The sequence below is a fragment of the Emydura macquarii genome, unplaced genomic scaffold, assembly GCF_026122565.2.
Source record: "Emydura macquarii macquarii isolate MOO-44397 ecotype Brisbane River unplaced genomic scaffold, CSIRO-AGI_Emac_v2 contig_2676, whole genome shotgun sequence".
Classification (NCBI taxonomy): domain Eukaryota; kingdom Metazoa; phylum Chordata; order Testudines; family Chelidae; genus Emydura; species Emydura macquarii.
Window position 1 is genome coordinate 169080 of NW_027132813.1, and position 23264 is coordinate 192343.

Sequence of the window (23264 nt, forward strand, 5' to 3'; positions counted from 1 at the left end):
CTACACAAGACACACAAAACAGTTAGCTGTCTTGCAGGTTTACAGACTTACCTTGTGGGTGTACAACCTCCTGAGGAGAAGATCTGATGTGTATCCATGCAGGGCAACCTGCTCCAAGCACATTCTTAAGACTGCTTGTCCCATATGGCTCAGGAAGTGCTCCACTTTACATAGGAGCAGCACACAGGGGTCTTTTTGGCCAGGCTGCCATCTGCAGACTCTCACAATCCTTGCTGTCTCCTCCATCACCAAGTGGAACTACCAGAGAAGCACAGGGTTGCCTTTTAAAGGGCCAGTATGCAACTCCCTCCCATGATTACAGGTGATTAGGTGCTGTCTGGATTTCTCCTCTCACTGGATCTCCCGGTAGCATTCGCTCCCTGCCTGCCAATGGGGGAGGGGGTTGAGGCTGCAGAGGGAATTTGAGTCCTGTGAGCAGAGTCAAGGTTTACCCCACACACGACAAGAGGGGGAGAATATAGTCAGTTCTTGGGAGCCCTTGAAATAGCTACCCAGTTATACTCTGAGTCACTCAGGCCCCTGCCACCCTTCCGGGTCTTGGACTCCTGCCCTTGCCTGGGAATCTGCGAATCCCCAGGCCAATCATGCTTGTCAATGCCATTAAACAGCTTGGCCATTTTGCCCCTTGTTCCAGGCTGATGACCCTGGTGTGTGCGACACAGCCCGTCCATCCCCTGTGTAATTCACTAAGTGGCAATGCCCGTTCCCACCACCACCACGCTCTCGCCAAGTGGGAAGGCCAGGGCAGAGGGATGTCTGGCCTAGGGGGGGAACAAGCAGGGGGAGGGGGGTCTGTGCCAAGCCAAGGTGAAGGAGGGAAGCCACATGATGTCCCTTATGTGTTTCCTCAGGTCAACTAGGCTGGGCTGAAAGCGGGGTTGTGATGGGCTGTTGCCATTGCCCAGGGATCCTTTGTTCCCATGGGTGTTGCCGTTGCCATGATGCCACCAGCTGCCGCTGCACCGTTTCCACGGGGCTGGATCTGATTCGTTTTCAGCGTTGACCAAACCCCTCCCCCCGCCCCGCAGCAAAGGGTTAATAACAGCACCTCGTGACCTCTCACCTCCCACCCGCAGCCACCGCTCGACCCCGCCCCCTCCGAGCGACGCGTCTCCGTGGAGGCAGTTGCCAGGTAACGGGACGCGGCTTCCGGCCCGCTCGCTGCCTGCGCCCCCGGCCCGGACCGGCCCGCCCCGCCAGCCCCGCCATGGACGCCGAGTCGCTGCCCTTCGCGCTGGACCTGGTGGCCGGGGGCGGCGCGGGGCTGAGCCCGGAGAAGCGGGCGGCGCTGCGGGCCTCGCTGCTGCTGCTGCGCCGGGACTATCGCTTCGAGCGGGTCCGGCTCTGGGGCCGCATCCAGGGCATCCGCGGGCCCTATTACATCGCCGAGGGGCTGGGGGGAGACCGCGCCGGGCCCAGGAGCCGCCTCTACAGGTGTGTCTGGAGGAGCCGGGGGAGGGGCCCGGGAGCTGCCCAGACACGTGTGTGTGTGTGTGGGGGGGGGGGGCAGGATGGGCTCAGCGCCTGTCCAGACAGGTGTGTGGAGCAGGCTGGTCCAGGAGCTGTACCTACAGGTGTGTGTGGGAGCCAGGCTTCTGTCCCGGAGCTGTCCATACAGTACTTGGAGGGGTAGCTTCATTCCAAGATTTGTCCACACAGGAGAGGGCAAGGGGCGGTGGGGCAGGCTGGGCCTAAGAGTTACTTCTGCAGCTGAAGGGGGGCTGGGGGTGGGGAAGAGCTGGTTTATATCTTTACCTCTAACTGTGACAAGCTCTTTTTATGGTACTCACCACCATAACATCTGAGCACCCCACAGACCGTAATGGATTTCGCCACACAATTTCCCTATGGAAAGGGGATTTTACAGAGAAGGAACTGAGACACAGAAACGTGTGGAAGCTTGCTTAAGGGTACATATACATTACAATAAAAGACCCACAGCACTGGCCCGGGACAGCTGACTCAGACTCAGGGGGCTGCAGGTCTATAAGATTGCTGTGTAGACATTCAGGTGGAACCTGGAGCTTGGGCTCGGGGACCTTCTTCCATTATAGGGTCTCAGAGCCTGGGCTCCAGCCTTAGCCCGAATGTCGACGCTGCAATTCTATAGCCCTGCACCCTGTGAGCCTGCATCAGTTGAGCCAGGCTAGCCTCAGGTCTTTTGCTGAAGTGTAGACATAACTTAAGTTCACACACGGAAGTCTGTGGCAGAGCTTGGAACAGAACCCAAACCTTCTAGTTCTTTAACCATAGGACCATCCTTCCTTTGAAAATGTCTGTGTGATGCTGGCTGTGCAGGGTGCACAATGGAGTATTGAACAGCAGTTTCCATCCTGCCTTTCTGAGCCCCTCCATGCTGTGGTGCTTTGAGAAGGCAATCAGTTTCGAATCAGTTTCTCTGCATGTGACCTGTGTTACTGATGGTTCTTACAAGGCTCCCAGTGAGCTTCATCATGCCTGAAAAGGAGGGTCCCTGTGTTTCAGTAAGCTATGCTCTTTGCTGTGTTTGTGTGGCTGACAGCTTGAACTGCGTGGAGTGGAGCCTTCTGCCACCAGCTACTGAGGAAATGATCACACAGACTGCGGGGCTAAAGGGCCGTTTCCAGGGGGATCCATCTTATGAGTACAGTCCCACTGAGAAGAAGGGGGAAGAGAATGAGAGAATGTATGATGAGGAAGGTGGGGTAAGTACAACAAGCCATTTTCTAGACCTGTCTTCCATGCTGTCTCCTAACAGTTGTTCCCAGCCTGAACTGAACAAACTAGGATTGATGCTTCTTCCTGGTAATAAACCTATGCTGGGTCCCAGTCTGCTGCCCTTCCCAACCAGATGTGAATGCTTTAACTATCAATGGAGTTCAGACTGCTTAAGTACAAAGTCTTACACTTGCAAGGATCCCGTCATTCATAACCAATGCATATTTGAGTGGGCACCACTGAATGGGAGGAGTTGTAGAGAAGCAGATTGTGCTGACTGGTGTCCCAAAATATGGGGAACTGTTGCCTTAGAAGAGGGATGACAATATTTCACTCTCAACCGGAGCTCAACTTAGGTCATATTTCTTTATAGGGAACTCCTGTTCATATTGGGATGAACATGCGTTTCCCTGATTTCTGTTTCTGTGGAACAGCAGCAAATTTCATTGCGCGCTTCAGCTAACCTTGGAGTTATAGATGGCTCAGAAATATCCTCCTCCTCTCTATTGATATTAATTAGTTGGATTTAAGATTTAAGATACTTTTTACGTAGTATTATTTAACATTTGCATATTGCCTCATACCTGTGCCTGACTCTTTATATAGGAGCTGAAGACACAGTTCCTTATAATCACATGGCCAAATTTTGATCTCAGTTATGCCTGGGTTAATCCAGAGGAAGGGAAGAATAGCTACTGCCCCAGTGAGTTTGACAAATCTGGTCTGAACAATGCTCCCTGTTATATTCTTTCACTAAGAATATGTGAGGTGTGATCATCTTCATGATCCCATCTAACTCAAGATGATGAATGTATTGTGGTTCCTACAGGCACCCTGAGTTTATTTCCAGTAAATGAAACAATGAAAGCTGTGATTTAATATTTGCTTATTTTTCTTTAAAGCCCATGATCAAGGAGGAAATCCGTCTTGTAGCTACAATAGATCAGATAGATAAGGCAGTGGGGATCGTCCCCCGGGGTGCATTTGTGAAGACCCCCCTTGGACCTGTCCATGAAAACAGGAACTTTGAAGGTAAATCCACATCATCTATATCAGGATTCAGGTGCATGTCTGTACTTTGAATACAAAAGCAGTAAGAGAGGATTATTTTCTCCTTCTAGCTGGTATTCAGGTTCTGGTTTGTTCCTCTCCCTTAGCTTGGTGAACAGAAAATAGGGAATCCACTGCTGCGCCTTCGATTTTGGTTCAACTTATGGAGCTGCTAACAGAATCACTAATATGGAGTGCATAGTTCTGAGAGATGGGAGGAGAAAAACTCCAAATCACCAAAATGGATCTGATTTGGCTCTGGGTCTGTAAAATCACTGAGCATAGAATTTCCTTTATGCTATAGTCCATGGAGTTTATAGCAGCAGTTGGTAGTTGTAGTGCTAGAGCAGTGGTTTCCAATCTTTTTTCATTTCTGGACCCCTACAAAATTTCTAATGGAGGTGTGGATCCCTTTGGAAATCTTAGACATAGTCTGCGGACCCCCAGGGATCCATGGACCATAGGTTGAAAAGCACTGTGCTAGAAGAATTCTTCCTCTGATTGCATAGCTCAGCCAAATTGGCACAAAGAGATTTGTCTTATTCAGCACTCATTGCTAATCTGGGACTGCAATTTGCATTGCCTGCAAAATCTTCCCTAACCCTGTGAGGTCATCCATTTCCAGCAGGTCTCTGATCTTTTTGTGGAGCCCAGGGGACAAAGTTGGAGAGAGGCTGTGGTTCTGCCATGCAATTTGGACTCTGAATGACCAGAGAGATCTCTATATAATAAGTGTTTGATCTGGTATAGTGCTAATGGTCTCTAACTGTTCATACTACAGGTCTGTCTCTGACTGAGGCCAAAAAGTTAAACTCCTATTTCCACTTCACTGAGCCTGTTAACCTGAAGAACAGAACACTCCTGGAAAAGGCTGACCTGGATCCATCCATTGACTTCCTGGACTCTTTGGAGCATGATATCCCAAAAGGTAAACAGACTTGCTTAGTAGATGAGAGTCAAGGAATGGAAGGAAAGGGATAGCCTCCTAGTGACCTTCCAGATCCAAAATGGACTAGGCCAAGGTGTCCTGTGGAGCTGGCATGCTTAGAAGGAGCCCTTTGTCTGTAGTAACGGTCTCTGCTGAGCCACTCTGAGCTTCAAAGCAACTCTGTCCAGCACACAGGAATATTGTGCTAGGCCCCTCTCTTAAGACATCTTAAACATTTACAGTGCCAAGATTCTCCTGATAAATACAAACTGCAGTAGGATTGTCACATCCTTACAATAGGTAACTTCTCCTGACCCCTATGTCAGCACTCTCCTCTACTAGAGCTCTGCATTCTCTCCTGATTAGGAAGGGGTCTGTAGCAGCTGGTGCCCTGCTGGGGGAGATAACACTGGTAGTGATAGAGGGCGGTTTATGGGGTTTGAAGTATTTCACACCTCCTATCCCACCCTATATTGCTCTCCTTATCTAAATGGGCTCTCATTAACTCTAAACTCATATCTTTGAGAGGCTGGGTTCAGACTTTCCTTTGATAAACTGCAGTAGAAATGCTGCAGTGTGTAATAATCTGTTACATTGGCAGGATAAAACAAACTGAAAGGAGGAAGAGGGAGTACATGCATGTGCATGTTGCAGTGTAGATGTAGTTCAGACCCCATCAGTCTGGTGGACAGTAATTTTTTTTCTCTTTAATGCCCCCACAGAGGACTCCTTTGGCAGAATCTTTTTCTAAAAAGATGCCAGTAGGTTGAATTTATGAAAGTCTTCTGTCTCTGAAACTCTGGCCAGGATCTAGTTTGTAGCTTGGAGGGAGAGTGAGTCTTTATAAGTCCCACATGCTCTGCAGATATATTCTTTGTTGCTGTAGTGGGTTTGGAAGTTCACCTAGATCTACAAACATGTACTGTATTCCTTATAAAACATTAACTGCTTCCAGTTTCTTGCTCTTTGTTTCTGTCTGTGTTTTGCTGGCTTGCTAAATGCTTTTGGCTGGCGCCAAGGATTCCAGTGTGGGATATTCCCTTATCCTGATATCAAAAGCTCTCGTTGCCCCAAAATTTGGATTTTGGCTTGCCATTTTATCTCCTCATGGAGTAGCTATCTGTGTGAGCCGCCCTCTATGGCTGGCAGGACTGAGAACTGTCAAGGCTGTAAATAGTTTTCCAGATTTTGCCCAAATACATATATTTTTGTTCAAACTTTCCCTGCCAAAAATGAACTTATGAGAAGAGAGTGAGGACATTTCAGCTCAAATTCTGAAAGTTTCAGGAAGTTCTGAGTGAATATAAACAGTGGTAAAATGAAAATTGTTATTCAACTGTATTGGGAGTGCTGCTACTTCTACCATGATTCAGAAGTGTAGCCTGAAGAGACTGCAAGGGCTTGTCTACAGGGCCCAGCAAAGCACACCAGAGGGGTGTGATTTGTACAGCGCACTAATGTGCTGCACTCTAACTGCCTCCTGTCAACCCTGCTGGTTCTAAAAGGTACCAAGTTTGCATTAATAAAGTCCTGTTTGAAACAGCATGAACTAGGTACATTTTAGAGTGCACTAGCAGGGTCCACTTGGGGCAGTTAGAGTGCAACACATTAGAGCACCCTACAAATCGGACCCCTCTAGTGCGCTTTGCCAGTGCCATGTAGACAAACCCTAAGTCTCTGCATGTGGTGCTCCTTTGAGCTGACCAAATCAAATCACATAAAAAAGGAGCAGTGCATGTAGGGATCTGTAGTGTCCATATGTTGCACCTTCATGTTAAAGATCAGGGATACTGTGGACCACCATCCTGAATAATGCTCGAGGGCTGCAATCCCTGCTCACTCTGCATCTTTCCCACTAGAAACAGTAATCACTTCCTCTGATGCTCTAGGGAGTATACCTACTAATGCTGAGCTTCAAGACATCTTAAATGATCTGGTGTTGGCTGGACTGCTACATTTGCCCATTTTTGTCAGGTTTTTACTTACGTATCTATTTCTCCTACCTAGTTCTCTCCTACATCCATTCTCCATTGAGTTGCATGGCTTCCTGTTTGCAAAGCGTGGCTCCTAGATTCCTCCAAAGAAAGGCGTTAATCTTATCCTAGTGTTGTAGCAGCAATACTGTGCTGTAGTTCAGGTTCTGTCTGAGTTTCTCTTATAGACGCTTCTTTTCTGGGGTTCATATTTCAGCTCTTTCTGAATCCCAGGGTACAAGTTTGTAACCTGATGGTGAAATAGTTAGTTAGATTTTAAAGTTAATGGTGTATATGAATAGAGCCTTTTCTACCATATAATATACTACCTTCCTCCCTAGTGCACCATTTGGAGTTCCTTAATGTAAATGTGGGGATTATAGCTCAGATTCTCAGTACAGTGTTCACACCATTATGTCACACCTCTCTTGCACTGCTGTTGCTGACTCTGTTCAGTGAACATAGGCCTTTGAGCGCAGTACTGTCAATGAAGCTGCTGCCTTTCACCAGCCCTCCACAGTCTGTCTTTTCAGGTTGTGAGAACCCAGTCTTCATGACTCGCCTATTGCTTCACTGATATGTGTCATTGCCACCAGTCCAGGAGAGAACACTCTCTGCAGAGGTAACAAAGAAGCTGACATGCAATTCATCTCTATCAACAGCAGAGTTTGTGAGGACAGAGATCAAACCAGGAACTGACTGAAGGCAAAAAAGCTTAAATCAGGGGCACTGCTTGAAAATGTATCCAGGAGTCAGGCCTGCAATTGTTCTGTGGAGACCAAGAAATCCAATACAACTGCATGAAAGGGCAGCCTGATGAGACTACAGGTCCCACCCTGCAACTCCCCATCTGGTTCTAAGGGACTAAGCAATTTGTAGGTCACACCTCTGTGTTAGACATGAGGGTGGCTGATTTGTGGAACTCTAATAGCTACATTTGACCACAGGCTGTATTTTAGCCAGCCCTGTGCTAGAATGTGGGGGTCACAGAGGGGAGAGGCAAATAGCATGTTTCATTACCCATAGCAAGCTGAGGTTACTGTAAATGTGAGTTGTTGCTGTCTCTTTTGAGAAGGTTATTGTTGCAAATCTAAATCTCCTTAGTGAAGGTGTTTCTCAAAGGCAACTCCAGCCCAGGTGCAGCTGTGCACTTCTTAATAGGAGAGTTGGCCATTGGAGGATTTTGTGTGGTGCCTGCACAAATCAATCATATGTTGTCTGTATAAATCCAGCCAGGTTCCCCTGCCACTGCTTGGACTGTAAAGAGGACTCTGATAGGATGAGCCTATCAAGATATGGGAACAAGGCCAACATTGCTCATGGGGTCAGCAAGGCATGCAGCCTCTCTACATGCTTTCCACAGCATGCAGACCAATCCCAAATGGGAGCTTTGAAAGTTAAAAGGGACCAACTCACCCCTTGAATGAGCATGAAGTTTGTAGGGTTTTTTCCTCTATCAAAAACTTGAAATGTGTGCTTATGAAAATGAGGGGACAGATAGCACAGGGCAGAGCCAGGCATAGTGCAGGTAGATGCTATGCAAGTTTCCTCTGCACAAATCTACCAAAGTCCTTCAATCCTAGCTTCAGCCCCCTGCTATTGGGCTCTCCTTCCGCACTCAGCTCTGCCAATGCACCTCAGTCCTGACCCACAGCAACCACAGCCATTCCTCTCCTGGACCCCTTCCACACTGTTCAGCCAAGCCCCTCAGTCCTGACTTGAAGCATCTCCTGCCTTTCCAGGCCAGGACCTCTATTGAGCAGAGATTGTCAAAGTTCAGAGGTGGGTTACCCCAAAATGTACTTTTTGTAGAATTAAAAATTGTGATTGGTGTTAAATTTATTCCCTTGATTTGAAACTAAATAAAACTCCATCCCTGTCCTGCCTACCCTCCACCTTATTGCAGACCAGGCCTTTCCCCTCCAAAAATTGAACAAAATTTGTGTTAGCTAATTACTCAGGTTCCATGTTTGGTTCCTCCTTGTTTCTCTGAACGATGCTCATAGAGCTCTCATACCACTAGTCTATTTTCTAGTGCTTCAGATTGGCCTTCTTTCTTCCACCTGAAGCCATCTGAGCAGAATAAGGTGCACACCATGTGGTACTTGGCTTCCTGCTCTGCCTCAATCAGGTGTGTTGAAAAGTGGATCAGCTGAGTGGGAGCTCTATGGGTAGTGCCCCGGCCTACATTGGCCCTAAAAACTGCAGGAGCTGCTTAAAGACAAAGGAACTAGACCAGGGGATTAAAGTATGACTTTCCACATTTAAAAGCAGGCAAGTAACAACTGTAATTGGAGCAGTTTTATTTTTCATTGTATGTTGAGTATTTATGATGGCTTCCAAATGAATTCTAGTCATAAAATGTTTGGGAATTGCTGCAGCAGTAGGGTTGCCAGGTGTCTGGTTTTCGACCAGAAAGTCCGGTTGAAAGGGCATATGTACAGTGTCGGGTCAGAAGTACTGACTGGACACCAAGAGTCTAGATACCGCCTGCAGGAGTACCAGACCAGGGGGGTTGCTGCCTGCAAATGCCACCACCAGCCTGGCCCTTATGCCCTGCCAGCCTGGCCTGGGACATGGGGACTGGGAGGGGCCTGGGCAGGGGGCAGAGAAACGTGTGTGGGGGTGCCGGTCATCAACCCGCACCAGCCCTTTCTCTGCTGGAGCTGCCTCTTACCTGCATTTTGTGGGCAAGCAGGCTCTGTGTCAGCTCCCAGCCCAGCTCTGCAGGTGGCAGGTGAGCCTGGGACACAGGGGAGGAAGCGACAGAGTGGGCCTGTAGTGTCCGGTTTTAAGAAATTGGAAACTTGGCAACCCTGTACAATGGGCAAGAAGCTAGACAGATATGGGAGACTGGAAAGTTGGAGAGAGAGTGAGGTTTCTGTTTGAAGTCTGGGAAGTGGAAGAAAGGCAGCTAAAATCAGATTAATAAGACATATTAATAAGTAAGAGCAGGGAACCAGCTGCAGGGATGCAGCAAGCAGCGTTCTATAATGGGGTCCCCTGCTGTCCTCATCTTAAGTATAAAGGTGATGCCTAAGGAGACTACAGGTCCCAGTATACTATAATATATACCTATCTAGTTATATGGGTATTTCCATAGCTCAGACAGGATTGCCATTTCTCATGACTGTATTATGAGTCTCATGATATCTGGTATCTTTCTTAAAGCCCCACCTGTCAGAGGCAAGTGATTATGTGAGAATCAGCTTTCATTTAAAAAAAGTAAGTTTCTGGCCTTAATGATCATAGAGAAAAGCTTGAAAACATGAACCCTACAGTCTCAAAAAACAGAAGGCAAATAACCCCTCCCCCCCAATAAATATTATTTTTAAAATCTCATAACATTTAAACCAACTTCATGAAGCAATAGGCCAAGGCTTATGGATGAACAGCAGCGCTGACAGTTTTTGGGGAAAGTGTCAGGTTTGGGTTGGGTCGGGTCTGAAAACGATTCAACACTCTCAGGTCAGGTTTGGGTCAGCTGTGCTTGAGTAGGTTTTGAGCCCAGGTCAGGATGCCACTTTATGCATAGAGCAAGAATCGAATACAAGAGCAAGGAGTAGACAGGAATGCTAAGGCACCAAGATGCAATAAACTGTTATGCAAAGAATCAGGAACACGTGATATAAACAAGTTGTAAAGCTTAGATAAAAATATTGTCAGGTAACTTTTGGACCTCATTATGATGGATAAAGATAATTGGACTGGAAGTTGGTGGTTGCCTAGGGACCAGGGAGCATGACTTGATTACATTCAATATGGGCAAACAGAGGACATGCCCAGTCAGTAATATATGTTGATTCAAAAGGACTAGAGCAAAGGAAAAGAGCAGAGGAAAATTATGTGCAAAATTAATTGGGAGGAAATTCTCAAACAGAAAAATGTGAATGAAAATTGGGAATTCTTTAAGAGGACTTTAATTAGATGGCTAAAAAGCCATGATTCCACAATCAAGAAAGAGGTCAACTGTAGCTAAAAGCCCATCCTAGCTCAGTGGCAAAGTGAGTGCAGCAATTAGAAAGAAAAGAACTATAGCTAACAAATGAAAACAAGGTAACAATTTTTATAAATTATAAGTAATGAATTTCAGAAAAATGATGAGAGACACTAAGAATATCAGGGAAACATCCATGACTGGCATGCCTAAAGACAAGATGAAGAAGTTTTAAAATATAGTAGGAACAAAAGAAATCCTAGCAATGGTATAGTGGTTTTCAACCTCTGTTTCATTTGCGGACCCCTAAACAATTTTGAACGGAGGTGTGAACCCTTTTGGAAACTCAACTTGTGGTCCATGGTCCCCTACCATAGAAGTCTTTGACCGAAAACTGACTGAACAGAATTCAACTATAAATGTTGCACATGCTCGGCATCGCATTTGACACAGCATGAGAGAGGGCGCTAAACTGTGGGATTCTGTGGTAGCAACAACACTTCCATGTTTTGACCTGTAGGTGGGGGTATTCACATACTTTTGATTGATCAGAAAAACGGAATGCCTTTTCTGGGATCTGAAACTTTATTTTCATTGTCATCTTTTGCAGACCCCTTAGACATAGTCTGCAGACCCCTACAATATATGTTGGCCGAGTGGCGGCTGGTGATGGCCCCCTCCCAGGGTCGGAAAAGCCCAGCGCTCCCCAGTGGGTGGCAGAGGGTGAAACAAAGCCACCAGGCAATGGGTGGAGGGCGAGGAAAAGGGGCTGGCCTTTAGAGGCAGTGGCTCCCAGGGTGACTGGAGGAGGTTGGAGTGTTTGCACCCCACAGTCTGTGGCTATCGGGCCTCCTGGAGTATCGGCCCTGTGGCCTTCTCAGGGATCAGGGCTCAGCGGTAGGTAATCGGGACCATCAAGGTAACAGCCAGACCCGGCAGCTCAGGCATTTGCCTCTGTCTGGCACTGGCGCCCCTGAGCCCTTCCCTCATTCCTGGGCAGAGGGTGGCTGTGAGGGGCACCAAGATGCTGGGTGGGTGACTGGGGCAGGGCTGCCAAGTGACCAGCTTTAGGCACTCAGCGAAGTGCTGAGGCGGAGGGTGTCATTGGGGGCCGACTATGGTACCTGCCTGGTCCCTTCACCCTCTCGTTGGCCGTGCTCCCTGCTGAGGTGAGAGGCCACGCACACCCCACGGGAAGCCTCTCCTTGATGGACGCATGTTAATGGTGGGCTGCAGTGCCTACTGCAGCTATACAGGTGGGCCTCAGGGAAAAAGGTCTGGGAACTCCTGGATTCCAGTACAGGTTTGGTTACAGATGGTAACTGCAAAATGCAATATACTTAGAATTTTGAAAGGCTTAGTGACGTTCAACAGTTTGACTGAAAAATTAGCACTATACAGTATCAATAGAGCACATGTTAAATGGGTGAAGAACTGGCTGACAGATCTCAAAAAGTAGTTGTCTATGGGGAATCATAATTGAATGGGGGCGTTTCTAGTGTGATTGGTAGTAGGCTTGGTGCTATTCAACATTTTCATCAATGATCTGGAAGTAAATATAAAATCACTGCTGATAAAATTTTCAGAGGATACAAAAATTGGTGGAGTGGTAAATAATAAAGAGAGTAGGGCAGATTTATAGAGCAGTCTGGGTCATTTGGTAAACTGGGCACATTCGGACAAAATTCATTCTAATCCAGTCAAATGTAAGGTCATACAACTAGGAACAAGGAATACAGGCCAGAACTACAGACTGGGGGATTGTACCCTGGAAAGTGGTGACTGAAAATGATTTAGGGTCATAGCAGACAAGCAACTGAGCATGAGCTCCCAGTGCGATGGTGTGGCAAAAATGACTATTGTAATCCTTGGTTGTATAAACAGGTTGAGAGCAGGAGTAACAAAGTGATTTTACCGCTTTATACAATATTGGGGAGACTGATACTGGGATACAATATACAGTTCTGGTGTCCACATTTTCAAAATGGTGTGGAAAAGAACCACATAAATTATTCAAGAACTGGAGAAAACGCCTTAAAGTAAGCGACTTAAGAGCTCAGTCTGTCCAGTTTATCAGAAAGAAGATGGAAAGGTGACTTGATTACAGTGTACAAGAACCTTCATGAGGAGAAAATACTGGGTACTAAAGGGCTCTTTAAGTGAGCAGAGAAAGCAATAACAAGAACCAATGGCTGGAAGCTGAAGCCAGACAAATTCAAGTTAGAAATTAGACATACATTTTTAACAATGGGGGTTATTAACCATTGGAACAAACTACCAAGTGGTGGATTCTCTCCATCTCTTGATGTCCTCAAACATGATGTCTTTCTGGAAACCTGCTTTAACCAAGACAAGTTACTGGGCTCAATACAGAGGTAACTGGATGACATCTAATGACTTGTAACACACAGGAGATCACAGTAGATGATTTAATGGTCTTGTCTGGCCTTAAACTCTATGGATATATATCTGCTGATAGTGCTCGTGGGGTGAGAGTGAATTGGCACTCCCTCGCTCTCACTGCAGATGATGCAGGGGTGATGGTGGCACGAGCTCCCTGGCCTGTGACTCTAGCCTCAGCATTGCGTATAACCGGTTCTGCGTAAGGGCAGCCTGAACTAGAAGGCCCAACTCTGCACCAAAGAAGGACCTGTGGAGATGAGGCTTCCTGGGGTGTCACTGTTGTCTCAGCACATGGGGGAATGAACTGAGATGAGAGTATCAGTGAGAGGGAGAGAGATTTTTGGGGAGGCTCCTTGCTGGCTCAGTATAGGCAGGATGGGGCTCCTTGGCCTCTTTCTATTTCAAGAGTCACTCGGGGGATGGGGAGAAGCTTACTTAATGGAATCCACATAAACAGAAACTCTTCCAGCTCCTTTCCAAAGTAAGTGTGGCGGGAACTGGCAGCCCCTCATTCCCAGGCACTGCCTCTTCACAAGGATGTGTTGCTGCCCCATAGTATTCCTGCTGCAGCACTGCACATGAAGTGGTTTGTGACCACCACTTGGCCCCACACCTGTGCATTAGCTGAACCTTAAACTCTCCTAAAAGTAACCTGGTGAAAACAGTGACGTACTTGCCTCTGAACTTGGCTTGCACACGCTTTATCTGCACACTGAAAGCCAGTGCTTAATGGGCCTTTGCACATAGAGGGACTGTATTGTTGAGCAGGAGATAGAGCTCCTCAGTGCGTTTGCTTCAGCCATCCCCACCATGCCACTGTTTTGGTAGTGTTTTCATGGCAGCCTCAAAAGCCCCAGGTGCTGGGAAGGACAGGGCCAAGAGACATGAACCTGCTTTATCTCCAGGCATTAACACAGCTAATTAACTCCCTTTCAAAGGCCCCCCTGGGGTGATTAATCCCCTATCAGCCTCCGTCTCCAGCCATTCAAAGAGTCTGTGTCTGCTGAGGCATTTACGGCCCCCAGCTAGCCAGCAGAGTGCAAGACAGCCTGTTATCGGGGCTCTAAGACAAATGGCTGCCTATCTCCCCAGGGGGCTTGCAAAATCCAGCAAAGTGCTATGCTGTGCTGGCCACCTACTTTCACCCAGCCTCCCCTCTCTGCTAACGTTTCACAGATGTGACCTGAGCCCTCCCCTTTCATTGCTTAACAATAAGCAGCACCACCCTAGCCCTGTGAAAGCGGAGAGTGAGAGAGCACTTTACTTGACTTCTCAGCCTGCCAAGAGCCACACAGGGACAAGGCTTTTCAAGCTGCCTTACTGAAATCCAAACTAAAAGGCTCATAACGAATGAGGGAGCAGTGCAGTGCTAGAAAGAAAAGGATACTTTAAAGCGGGGGTGGCCAAGGTATGGCCCAAGTTCTCCAATATGGCCCATAGCCATCCTCATCCCCAGAATGGAAGGGCAATCCTTGGAGACTGTGTGTCTGAGAACCTGAGGGTTTCTCACCAGTTAGAGGGCTATTTCGGTAAACAAGCAATTGCACAGCCACACTGAGAGAGTACAGCTGACGAGTGTGTTCAGAACTTTTGGGGGCCTCCAGAGGTGGGAATCAGACCCGAGCAGCCAGGGCACTGGGTTACAGGAATTTACTAAGGCACTAGTTTTGGCTGAATCTGGTTTCCTTTTTGTGTTTAACATAAATCAACCATCCACACGTAAATTTAGGACTGCTACACCCAGCATCTTCCAGCAGGGGACACTGGTGTCAGTATTATCAAGTGCTGAAAGGAAACCATAGAAAACGAAAATGAGCAAGTATATTGAAGAGAGCTTTAGACTATTTGTGTGTAAGGTGAGGACAAGAGAGAGCAGACTGTGTGTGATATATGGACTCGTCAGAGAAGAGATTTATCTGTCCCCCTGCAGTTTAGACAACTTCTAAGAAGGGCTGTTGGGCTTTCTAAAAGCTTTTCTGGCATCTTCACTTCACTGGTGTGCAAGTGTGCACATATGAGTGAGAGCATGCATAGGTTTAGTTCCTCCATAATTTACCCCTTCAGAGGCTCCACATGAGAGCTACCCATCCTTCTTGCCAAGTGGAGAGGAGTCTGGAGTCACTGCAGAGCTTGTCATCGCCACTCCTGCAGTGATCCAAGTGAGTTGCTCAAGAGTGACACAAGATGTTCCCTCCTCCTGGAGCTGGGCATTGCCCCCCAAGGAGTTCAGGACTGGACTGAAATCCCTCATGTGGCAGTGCAGGAAGAGAACTCCAGAGCTAGCTAGTATTACAGGTTTTGATTTACTGTCCATAGTCTGCTCAGATTGCTGGAATGGTGGCTGTTTTCCTTGGGCTCGGTTTCTCTGCAATAAAGCACTGTATTTACTGTCTTTGGTCCCAACTCTACATCACTTCAGAGGGCTTGTTTAGCCAGAGGCCTTGGCTGAGTTTATACTAGAGCAGGGTTGCCCATCAACCTCTGGGCTGTGGTGAGGCTGACCCTCCTGATTGCTACAAGGCGATGATGAAGCCAGAGACAGAGTCTTTGCAGCAGCTGCTTTCTAGGGATTGTATTTAAAGTTATATCTCCCTCAAAAAATAATATTCCACTCAGTCTCCATTTTGGTTCCTGGTCTCTTGTTCATTCCACTTTTGCTAATGCCTTTTTTGTTGATCTGACAGGAAATGCAGGTACAGCCTCTTAGGTAGAACCATGTGTTCTGGCTTATCGCCACATAAATCAGTGACAGAATAAACCTTATTCTGGGGAATGATGAGATATTACATGAAAGGTGAAGCCCTAGGGTAGTAACTGTGTTACTGGAAGTGAAAGAAAGCTTAACCAAACCAGCTTTTGCTCGGAACAATCTGCATCTGATGTGAAATGTGGCAAATCGTGCCAGCTCACAGGTTGGCATTGACGTCAGCTGCATTTATATTGTCTCAGGTGAGCAGAGCTGTGCTGCAGGCCCTGCAGACCGCTCTTGCACAGTAAAGTTTTCTCTTCCCATCCCTGACCTATGGCATTATTGTTCATTAGTTTGATGCCCACTGTTGTCTCTTAAGCTTTCCCTGTAGTTCCGATCATAAGTGACCGTTAGTGTCACAGACTGTTGAAGGACAGCTGAAGGTTTCTAGTGCAAAAATAATTTGGAAGCAATGGGCCATACTGTCCGCTTCTGTGGCATGATGCAGAGGGAATGGAAGGAGCAGAAATCCTGCTCCTTTGGTGGTAGAACTTGTGGAAGAAAGGGAGTCAACATGCCATTGACCTGTCCCTTCACCCCCTGGAAACACCTCTATACAAACATCATATGGGTTGGGGCTTTGAGGGCTTAAGGGACAAATGGCTGCATGGAGAGTGGAGAAGTTTAGGGACAGTCACTTTGTGACACAATCCCCTGGGAAACTGGCAAACCTATGGGGAAATTCCCACTAAAGTTAATGCTGTGCCACTTAGCATAAAAACTCCCACAAATTCTGACCCACGGCCTCTGTTGCTACTAGGAAGGGGAAGGAATAGTCCTGGGGTGGGAGGTAACTCCTGAGCTCCTCTTCTAGTCCTGCTTACAGGATGATCTGGGAACTGTGTCTGTCTCTGTATAACTCTACCCACCCTACAGGTTTTTTTTCCGGTGAATGGGATGTGTAGCCAGTGCATTGAGTCTGAATTGCAGTTTGTACTTTTGTCTGCTAGCACAGAATCAAATGCACAGTCCTTTACTGTAGGATAATTTCCAACATTTATCCCTAATCTATCCCCTACTTTTTGATCAAGTAGGGGTAGAGACTTACAAGGCAGACATAATTTCCTCTGAGAGTCAGACAAATATTCTTCCTTGGTTAAGAAAGACGGTGACTGAAAACTCTGAGGGGAAGAAGGATCCTAAGGCTGGAACAAAGCTGCCCATTGCACCCTTTCATCGAACTGTTAATCTTTTTAACATCACATTTGTTCGGTGACAAAAGCTTTAAAGAAGCTGAATTGAGCCTGAAATCCAGCAGCAAGATTTAGAGGAAGTGTCTTTCATTCAGAGCAAGGAGGGGCAAGAGACGCCTTCTTTTTCTTTCCTGTAACCAATGGGATCACAGGAATCTGCGAAGGTGACGGATTAATGCAGGGGCTCCCCAGGTAGATGCTACGTGACTTCTGGCACGCTCCGAAAACGTTTCCACAGCGACCAGCTGAGCAAGAAATATGGAGTGTGACGGAATCCAGCGGAAACCTGCACTTGAGGAGGAGGAGGGTGCTTTGCAACTCCAAGAGATTTCTAACCCAACCATACAGGGTGCAGGATGAAGTGATTGGGGGTGTACTTACCAGAATCACAGCAGCTAGTAAGAGACTGGGATTGTAACTATGCTCCCGCTGCCAAGCTTTAATTCTATATTTTCTTGTTTCCCAGTGCAAGGTTTCATTCCAGACCTGTTCTTGAGCCTTCCTCTGCAAAATCTGCATCCTTCTCTTTTGGTAGAAATGCAGCTAGCAGGGGAATTTTCGCTCCTCCCCAAAGATCAGATGGTGTTAGACCAGTAGGCCTAGCTGGGCTGGGTGTGGATCTAACCCTCTGCCCTCAGGCACCTGAGCAATGCGAATCTGGGATATCAGGGGCTCCTTCTTGCCATAAGAAAACAGATGCCTTGTTTTTAATTGAAATGCTTTATCTTCCATAATGAAAAATAGTTCACAATAGGAGAGAAAAATGTATAGAGAAAAGGACATGGAGCTTTTGGGTGTAATTGTATTTATGTAACAAGGATGTTGCCAGCATCAGGCCATGCAAGAGCCTTGAACACATGGGATGCAAGTGGGAGAGATTCAGCTTACAGCCAGGGAGCAATGTGATGGGGCTGTGCCCTACAGGGAGTAGTGGGGATTTGCTCTCAGCTAGTGTGCAGTGTAAGAATGCTGGTGGGCACAGAAGTCCAACAAGAGCTAGAACAGGGAGCCCTTTCCTTACGGCCCCCTCCTTTGCAGCTTTCTTTCTTTCTTAGCGACAGTGAATTAGGAGTGTGAACCTCTCCCCAGTGTAAGTTTTTTGTCACTGACAGAAGTGGAAGTTAAGCGTGATGATGTAAGTGTGGGTGAAGCACTATCAGAGGTGAGTGATTGTGGTCATGAAGAATGTGTTGTTGCTTTAGCAAGGGAACTTGGCCATGCTGTCATGTGTGTGGACATTAATATTTGTGCTATTGACCAGGTGCTCGGTTTCCACCCCCCAAGTGGCAGAATTGCAGTGGTGTAAGATATTCTTGTGTGTGATGTTAGTGGTGCATGTAGCCATGCTATTGCTACTCTAGCCACAGGACCTTTCTTCCTTTTAAGAGGTGGTGCTGTCACTTTTATTACCCAGTGGGGATCTTTTGGGACATGAAGCCTTTGTATCAGGGCAGCATTACTTATAAAGCTGCCTTTTCTCAGCCTCACCCCCAAATGAGGAGCACTGACTCACTTCCAAAGCAGCCGCGCTATTGATTGAACATGGCCCAGGCGAAGATCTTCTACAAATAGCATTGTTTAAAAAGCCTCTCCTTCTACATAGCCTTGCATACATCCCATTGCTCTGTGAAAAAGGTTCAGTCCAGAGTTGAGACAGACACAGAGGATGAGACAGGGATTTCTATCTGTGATTGGAAAGGAAGAAGCTGAGAGGGAGGTTGACTTTAGAAATGCAGCCTAGGTATTCTGGCAGCTGTTAAAAGGCCATAAAAGAGGCAGTGGTTTAACACTAGCTGGTTGAGCTTCAAAACAGTTTATTGTTTGGAAAGATGTAAGGAACTCCTCAACAGTCCTGCCTGTGTTTGGAGGGGTGGAGGCTGCAGCGTGCTCCAAATTGAGAATAGGAAGCTCCAGATCTTCATCCAGAGGATATTTTTCCTATGCTCTTTCCTCCCACACAGCAGCTCCCTCCCTTCCCGTCTGGAGCTGAGAAAGACAATAGTTTCAACACAGATAGCGCTTGGCTTATTTACCTTAGGTGGGTGCAACTTAAAAGTAAAATTGTGACTTTTTTTTCATTTTAAAGAACAGAAACTTTAATGGAGTAGCCTTATTGTGGGAAGCTTCTGCCTTGAGCACAGTGATCTCCAGGGCCCTGCTTCTTGGGAAACCTCTACCCACTTACTGCCAAACTGTGGGGGTCAACTGCAGGTGTGTGTGTGATTTAGTTACAGCACAGGCCACATCTGACATGTGTGCCTTACAAGCAGTAGTGCTTAATGCTAGTAAAAGCCATTTATTACCTACAAGGTACAACTTCTATTTACATTTTCCCTGCAATGCGAATGATTTTTTTATCTTTCCTAGTACCTGCCATCTGAGAATCTCAAAGCACTTATTAGACTAATGAATTAAACCTCACAATCTCCCTGTGAGGTAGGTATTAGCTCTGTTTTACAGACGAAGAAACTTAAGTACTGAGTGCAGTAACATGCAGGGTTGTGCTGAGGCTGGCAGAGGCAGAAAAAAAACCCAGGCGTTCTACCTCTTTCTTCATTTTATGCTTTAACAGAAGACTATTCTTTCTCCCAGATATACAGTGACCGCTGCATAAGCCTGTTTACAGCACCAGGAAAGACACCGGCATGGTTGGAATGAAGCATTTAATTTTCCTAATTCTCAGGAGCTATTGTAATTTTATGATTTCATTAGCTGCATTTCTAAAACATTCTCTCAAAGGGGAAGGAAACGGCTATTCTTCCTTTTCAGTTGTTCTCTGATCATGCTCAGATGCTGCTGACTGACTTCCAAAAGAGCAGGGTTAGGGCCATTTATGACCGGCTCATTTGGAAAACTCCTGCATGAAAAGGTGGATTTTACATCGTTGTATCAAGACAGTGAGATCTGAGCTCAGCCCCTGCTCTGGTAAATGAGAGCTCCATAGTTACAAATTCTCCAAGGAGAACACTCTGACTACATGCTTTATGAACGCAAACCTGGTCTTTGTCACTAGAAGCATCCTTTTTTGAGTGCATCTAACACAGTGGGCTATGGGAAAAGTCAGGCTCTCAGGTAACTGAGCACCAAATCCAGTTAAAGCTAAGGACCAAGATGTTGAAATGAATCCGGAGTTTGATTAGCAGGTAGTATAGAGCACAGAGCTGTTTTGATGTCTTCTCCTTAGAAGGCAGACAGCTACACAGCGCATCAGTTTCAGTTTCTGAATTGTCTTTAGCATCAGTCCCAAGTAGAGCGCATTGCAGAAATCCAGTCTGGAGGAGATGGATGCACAATTCACTGGCTTGGGCTGCATGAGATAGGAATGGCTACAGCTGTCTGGCCATCAGAAGATGAAAGAAAGCATTTCTGACCACTATTATTTTGCATTTAGAATGCAATCTTTGTAGGCGGTGAGACCATAGTTCCAGTAAATGCATCCTCCTACTAACCAACAACATCTCTTGTTAGGCTTGACCTTGAGTCATCTACTTTTTGTGCTGAGCCTCATTTCATAGAGGACTGAATCATTAGGGGCACTGCATTGTCTGTGTTTGTCCGGCCCCCCCCCCCCCCAAAAAAAAAAAAAAAAAAGGCTCAGAGCTTCCAGCAGAAAAAGCATTTTCACACTGGCTCCCAACCTCCTCAGGAGAGCCAAAACAAAACTAACACTGAAACTAATCCTCACCCTCACCCCCACTCTAAAGGTGGAGCCAAGAAAGGCTCAGGAAAATTAACCTCTTCCATAAATCACTCAGAATGGGGAGGCAACTCTGAAGTGTCCCTGCCTTTCACTTTTCTCTCCTTTCCGCTCCCCCCTAAACTACAATAGGGCATCTTGGAGCTGGAAAGCTGCTTCTTGGTCTTCCTGCTGCTAATGCCATGTGTCATGCTGGGAAGAGACTCTAGCTCTTGACCAGCTGTGGATTCCTGCTCCCAAGGCTGCTAGTGGCTTGGATCCAGGAGACTGAGATGAGGCAGAGCAAGTTGCTCCAAGGCTTAGTACTTCACTCCAAGTTAGCTTCCTTAGAGCAGCCATATAGGCTAGGGTACTATATAATAGCAGAATGCCAGCACTGCTTTAAAGTTGAGAACTGCTTTCTATTTAAAGGTTGACTCTTCTAAATGCTCTAAAATCTGCATACTTAAGTGGATTGCCTTGAAATCTGATGTGCTTCATGGAGGCATGGGGTAGGGTTAGTTATCCAAATTTGGTGTCATTTGAGTAAACAGTTGTCGAAAAACAGCCCCCTGGAGAAAAAAAAGCTCTTTTTTTAAAGTTGACAGATTTTATAAACTTTTTGCACAGACTTAGGATCAAATCATGCCTGTGATCATGGCCCAAATGTTGTCAGTCACTTACCATTTACCCTGATGCGTGCATGGCATCCACTAGCCCTTTGTGGGAACACAACTGAAAATAGTTGTGCACATACTTAACACTTGTGAGCCTCACAGATTACACTGTGAATTTGAAGACAGACAGCCCAAGACGGCTGTTAGACTGCCATGGTTCATCAGGCCTGTGTGACTCAAGAGGACATCAAATTTGAGCAACACTGAGGCACTGCAAATTCAAATCTGACATTAGCAGAAATCTGGGGGAGGGGAGTTGACACATTGCTACACTCTGTCTCTATCAAAAGATTTTTTTATTTGGAGGAAATGTAATCTGCATACAGCAGAAAACTCAGAAGGCATTCAAATTATTTCTGAAAATAAATTACACAGGTGAATGCTCACAGCTGGTGGGGTGGCTACAGCAACAGAAGGGGAAAATGGGAATGGGTGGTAGGGAAGGGGAGAGAGTTGGAGGTGCTCAGGTCAGGGGGTGAAGGTAGGGATTGGGAGGGCTGATACAGAGGTGCGTAATGTCGGTTTAAAGTTGCATAGCTGTGTACCTTATCCTCTGTATTTCCTGGTTTTCAGAACTTTCCATTCTGGAACAGCACAAAATACCAGCATGTAATCTTAACTCTGCATTAACCATTTTTTGTGGTCAGTGGGTACACAGACCAAGCCGGCTAGAGAGCCCCATTAAAATATCTGCTGTCTCTTAGCAGGTATAGCCAATTATAGCATCTGCTGACTCCTTGGCGCTGACCACATACAGGTATCTCTCATCACACCATAGCTGTGGGAAAATGCTGAGTGACACTAGAAGGGAATGCCTGGAAATAGAAAGGCAGCCTGGAGTGCTAGGATGAGTGATGTGGAAGGGTTCAGAGTCATTTGTTCTTCTGGTATGGCAGATCCTTTGTTATCTCCGAACAACAGCGAAGTCCCCATTGTGCTAGCTCAGCCTTGTGTACCATTTAATTCACTTCCCTGTTCTAGCAAGGCAGCAACCCATTGGGATCTTGCCCTGATCTTAGCACATTTCACTGCTGGAAGGATGTCTCTCATTTGTGCAGACTCATCAGCCACACTGTTGTTATGTAGGATCTTGGAGCATCCAGCTGGAGAGGGGAGGCAGCCTGGTGGTTCTGAGGAGCTTGCTGTGGCCAGGACTGACATTCTACCACATCCCCATGACTAAACAATATGGCTATATCTACCTCGGCACAGGTGAGAAGAACATAGACCTGCCCTTCATGCTGTGAATTGCCCACCCAAGCTGAGGATTCAAGGAAAGAGTATTCCCATTTAGATTTTATACTTGGGAACTTGCAGTTGTTCGTTCTAATAAATCTGTGTGAAACCTCTGCACCTGTAAGCAGTTTTCTATGCCCCAGAGAGAGTCCTGAGGATTTCCTTAATGCCTCTCTGTATGTATTCTTCCCCCCAACTTCTGGATTGAGTTCCTTTCTGAGCCTGGCACTGCAAATCTTAGATTAGCTGATAGCGTTCATCATCTTCTTCCAGGAAAGGCTAGGCCACACATCAGGAATCAAACCTAAGCCCCCAGGCATTGAGTTAGAGATCTTATTCCTAGGCAGCATGAGTGAAGGTTGATTGTAGCATGAGACAAAGTAGAAAATAAGGCTTCTGTCTTAAAATCAGAAGGAAAACCTGCTGCATTCTAGGTCTTGCCCATACACTTAGGGTTCCACACTATTATTCCTTGTGCTCGGTGTGAGTGCTGGGGAGAGAAGGGAGTCTGACCTCTCAGGTGCCATGCTTTGCCAAAAGTAGAGGCCCCTCCTGCTTATTGCTGGCAGAAGTGAAAGACCCAACTGTACAAGAGTCAGTCTGGTGTGTTGGTAAATACTGCGCTCTCACGTTCTAACATTCAGGGTGCCATATGGAGTACAACTGCACCTGTCTCACCCAGTCACTGTTCTCCCACTATCAAACTGATAGCTGATTTGGGTTA

General features: G+C 46.6%; 1 protein-coding gene across 2 annotated transcripts; it reads left to right on the forward strand.

The window, feature by feature from the left end:
- The first annotated feature begins 1137 nt into the window (after positions 1–1137).
- RSPH9 (radial spoke head component 9) lies at positions 1138–22761 on the forward strand. Of its 2 annotated transcripts, XM_067564711.1 has the most exons (7): positions 1138–1455; positions 2543–2705; positions 3621–3750; positions 4550–4696; positions 21878–21950; positions 22177–22191; positions 22391–22761. In XM_067564711.1, exons 1-7 carry the CDS (start codon positions 1229–1231, stop codon positions 22485–22487), a joined length of 852 nt encoding a protein of 283 aa, XP_067420812.1. In that variant the 5' UTR covers positions 1138–1228; the 3' UTR covers positions 22488–22761. The 2 variants fall into 2 exon arrangements, with proteins under 2 accessions (XP_067420812.1, XP_067420811.1); XM_067564710.1 differs by lacking the exons at positions 21878–21950; positions 22177–22191.
- The last annotated feature ends 503 nt before the right edge of the window (positions 22762–23264 follow it).

Excerpts from the sequence above, each read along its gene's own strand:
- RSPH9 (XM_067564711.1), top strand. The coding sequence starts at position 1,229 with ATGGACGCCGAGTCGCTGCCCTTCGCGCTGGACCTGGTGGCCGGGGGC. Across the intron at positions 2,706-3,620 it reads TGTATGATGAGGAAGGTGGG|CCCATGATCAAGGAGGAAAT; the intron begins GTAAGTACAACA and ends TTTTCTTTAAAG. Across the intron at positions 4,697-21,877 it reads GGAGCATGATATCCCAAAAG|AACTTTCCATTCTGGAACAG; the intron begins GTAAACAGACTT and ends CCTGGTTTTCAG.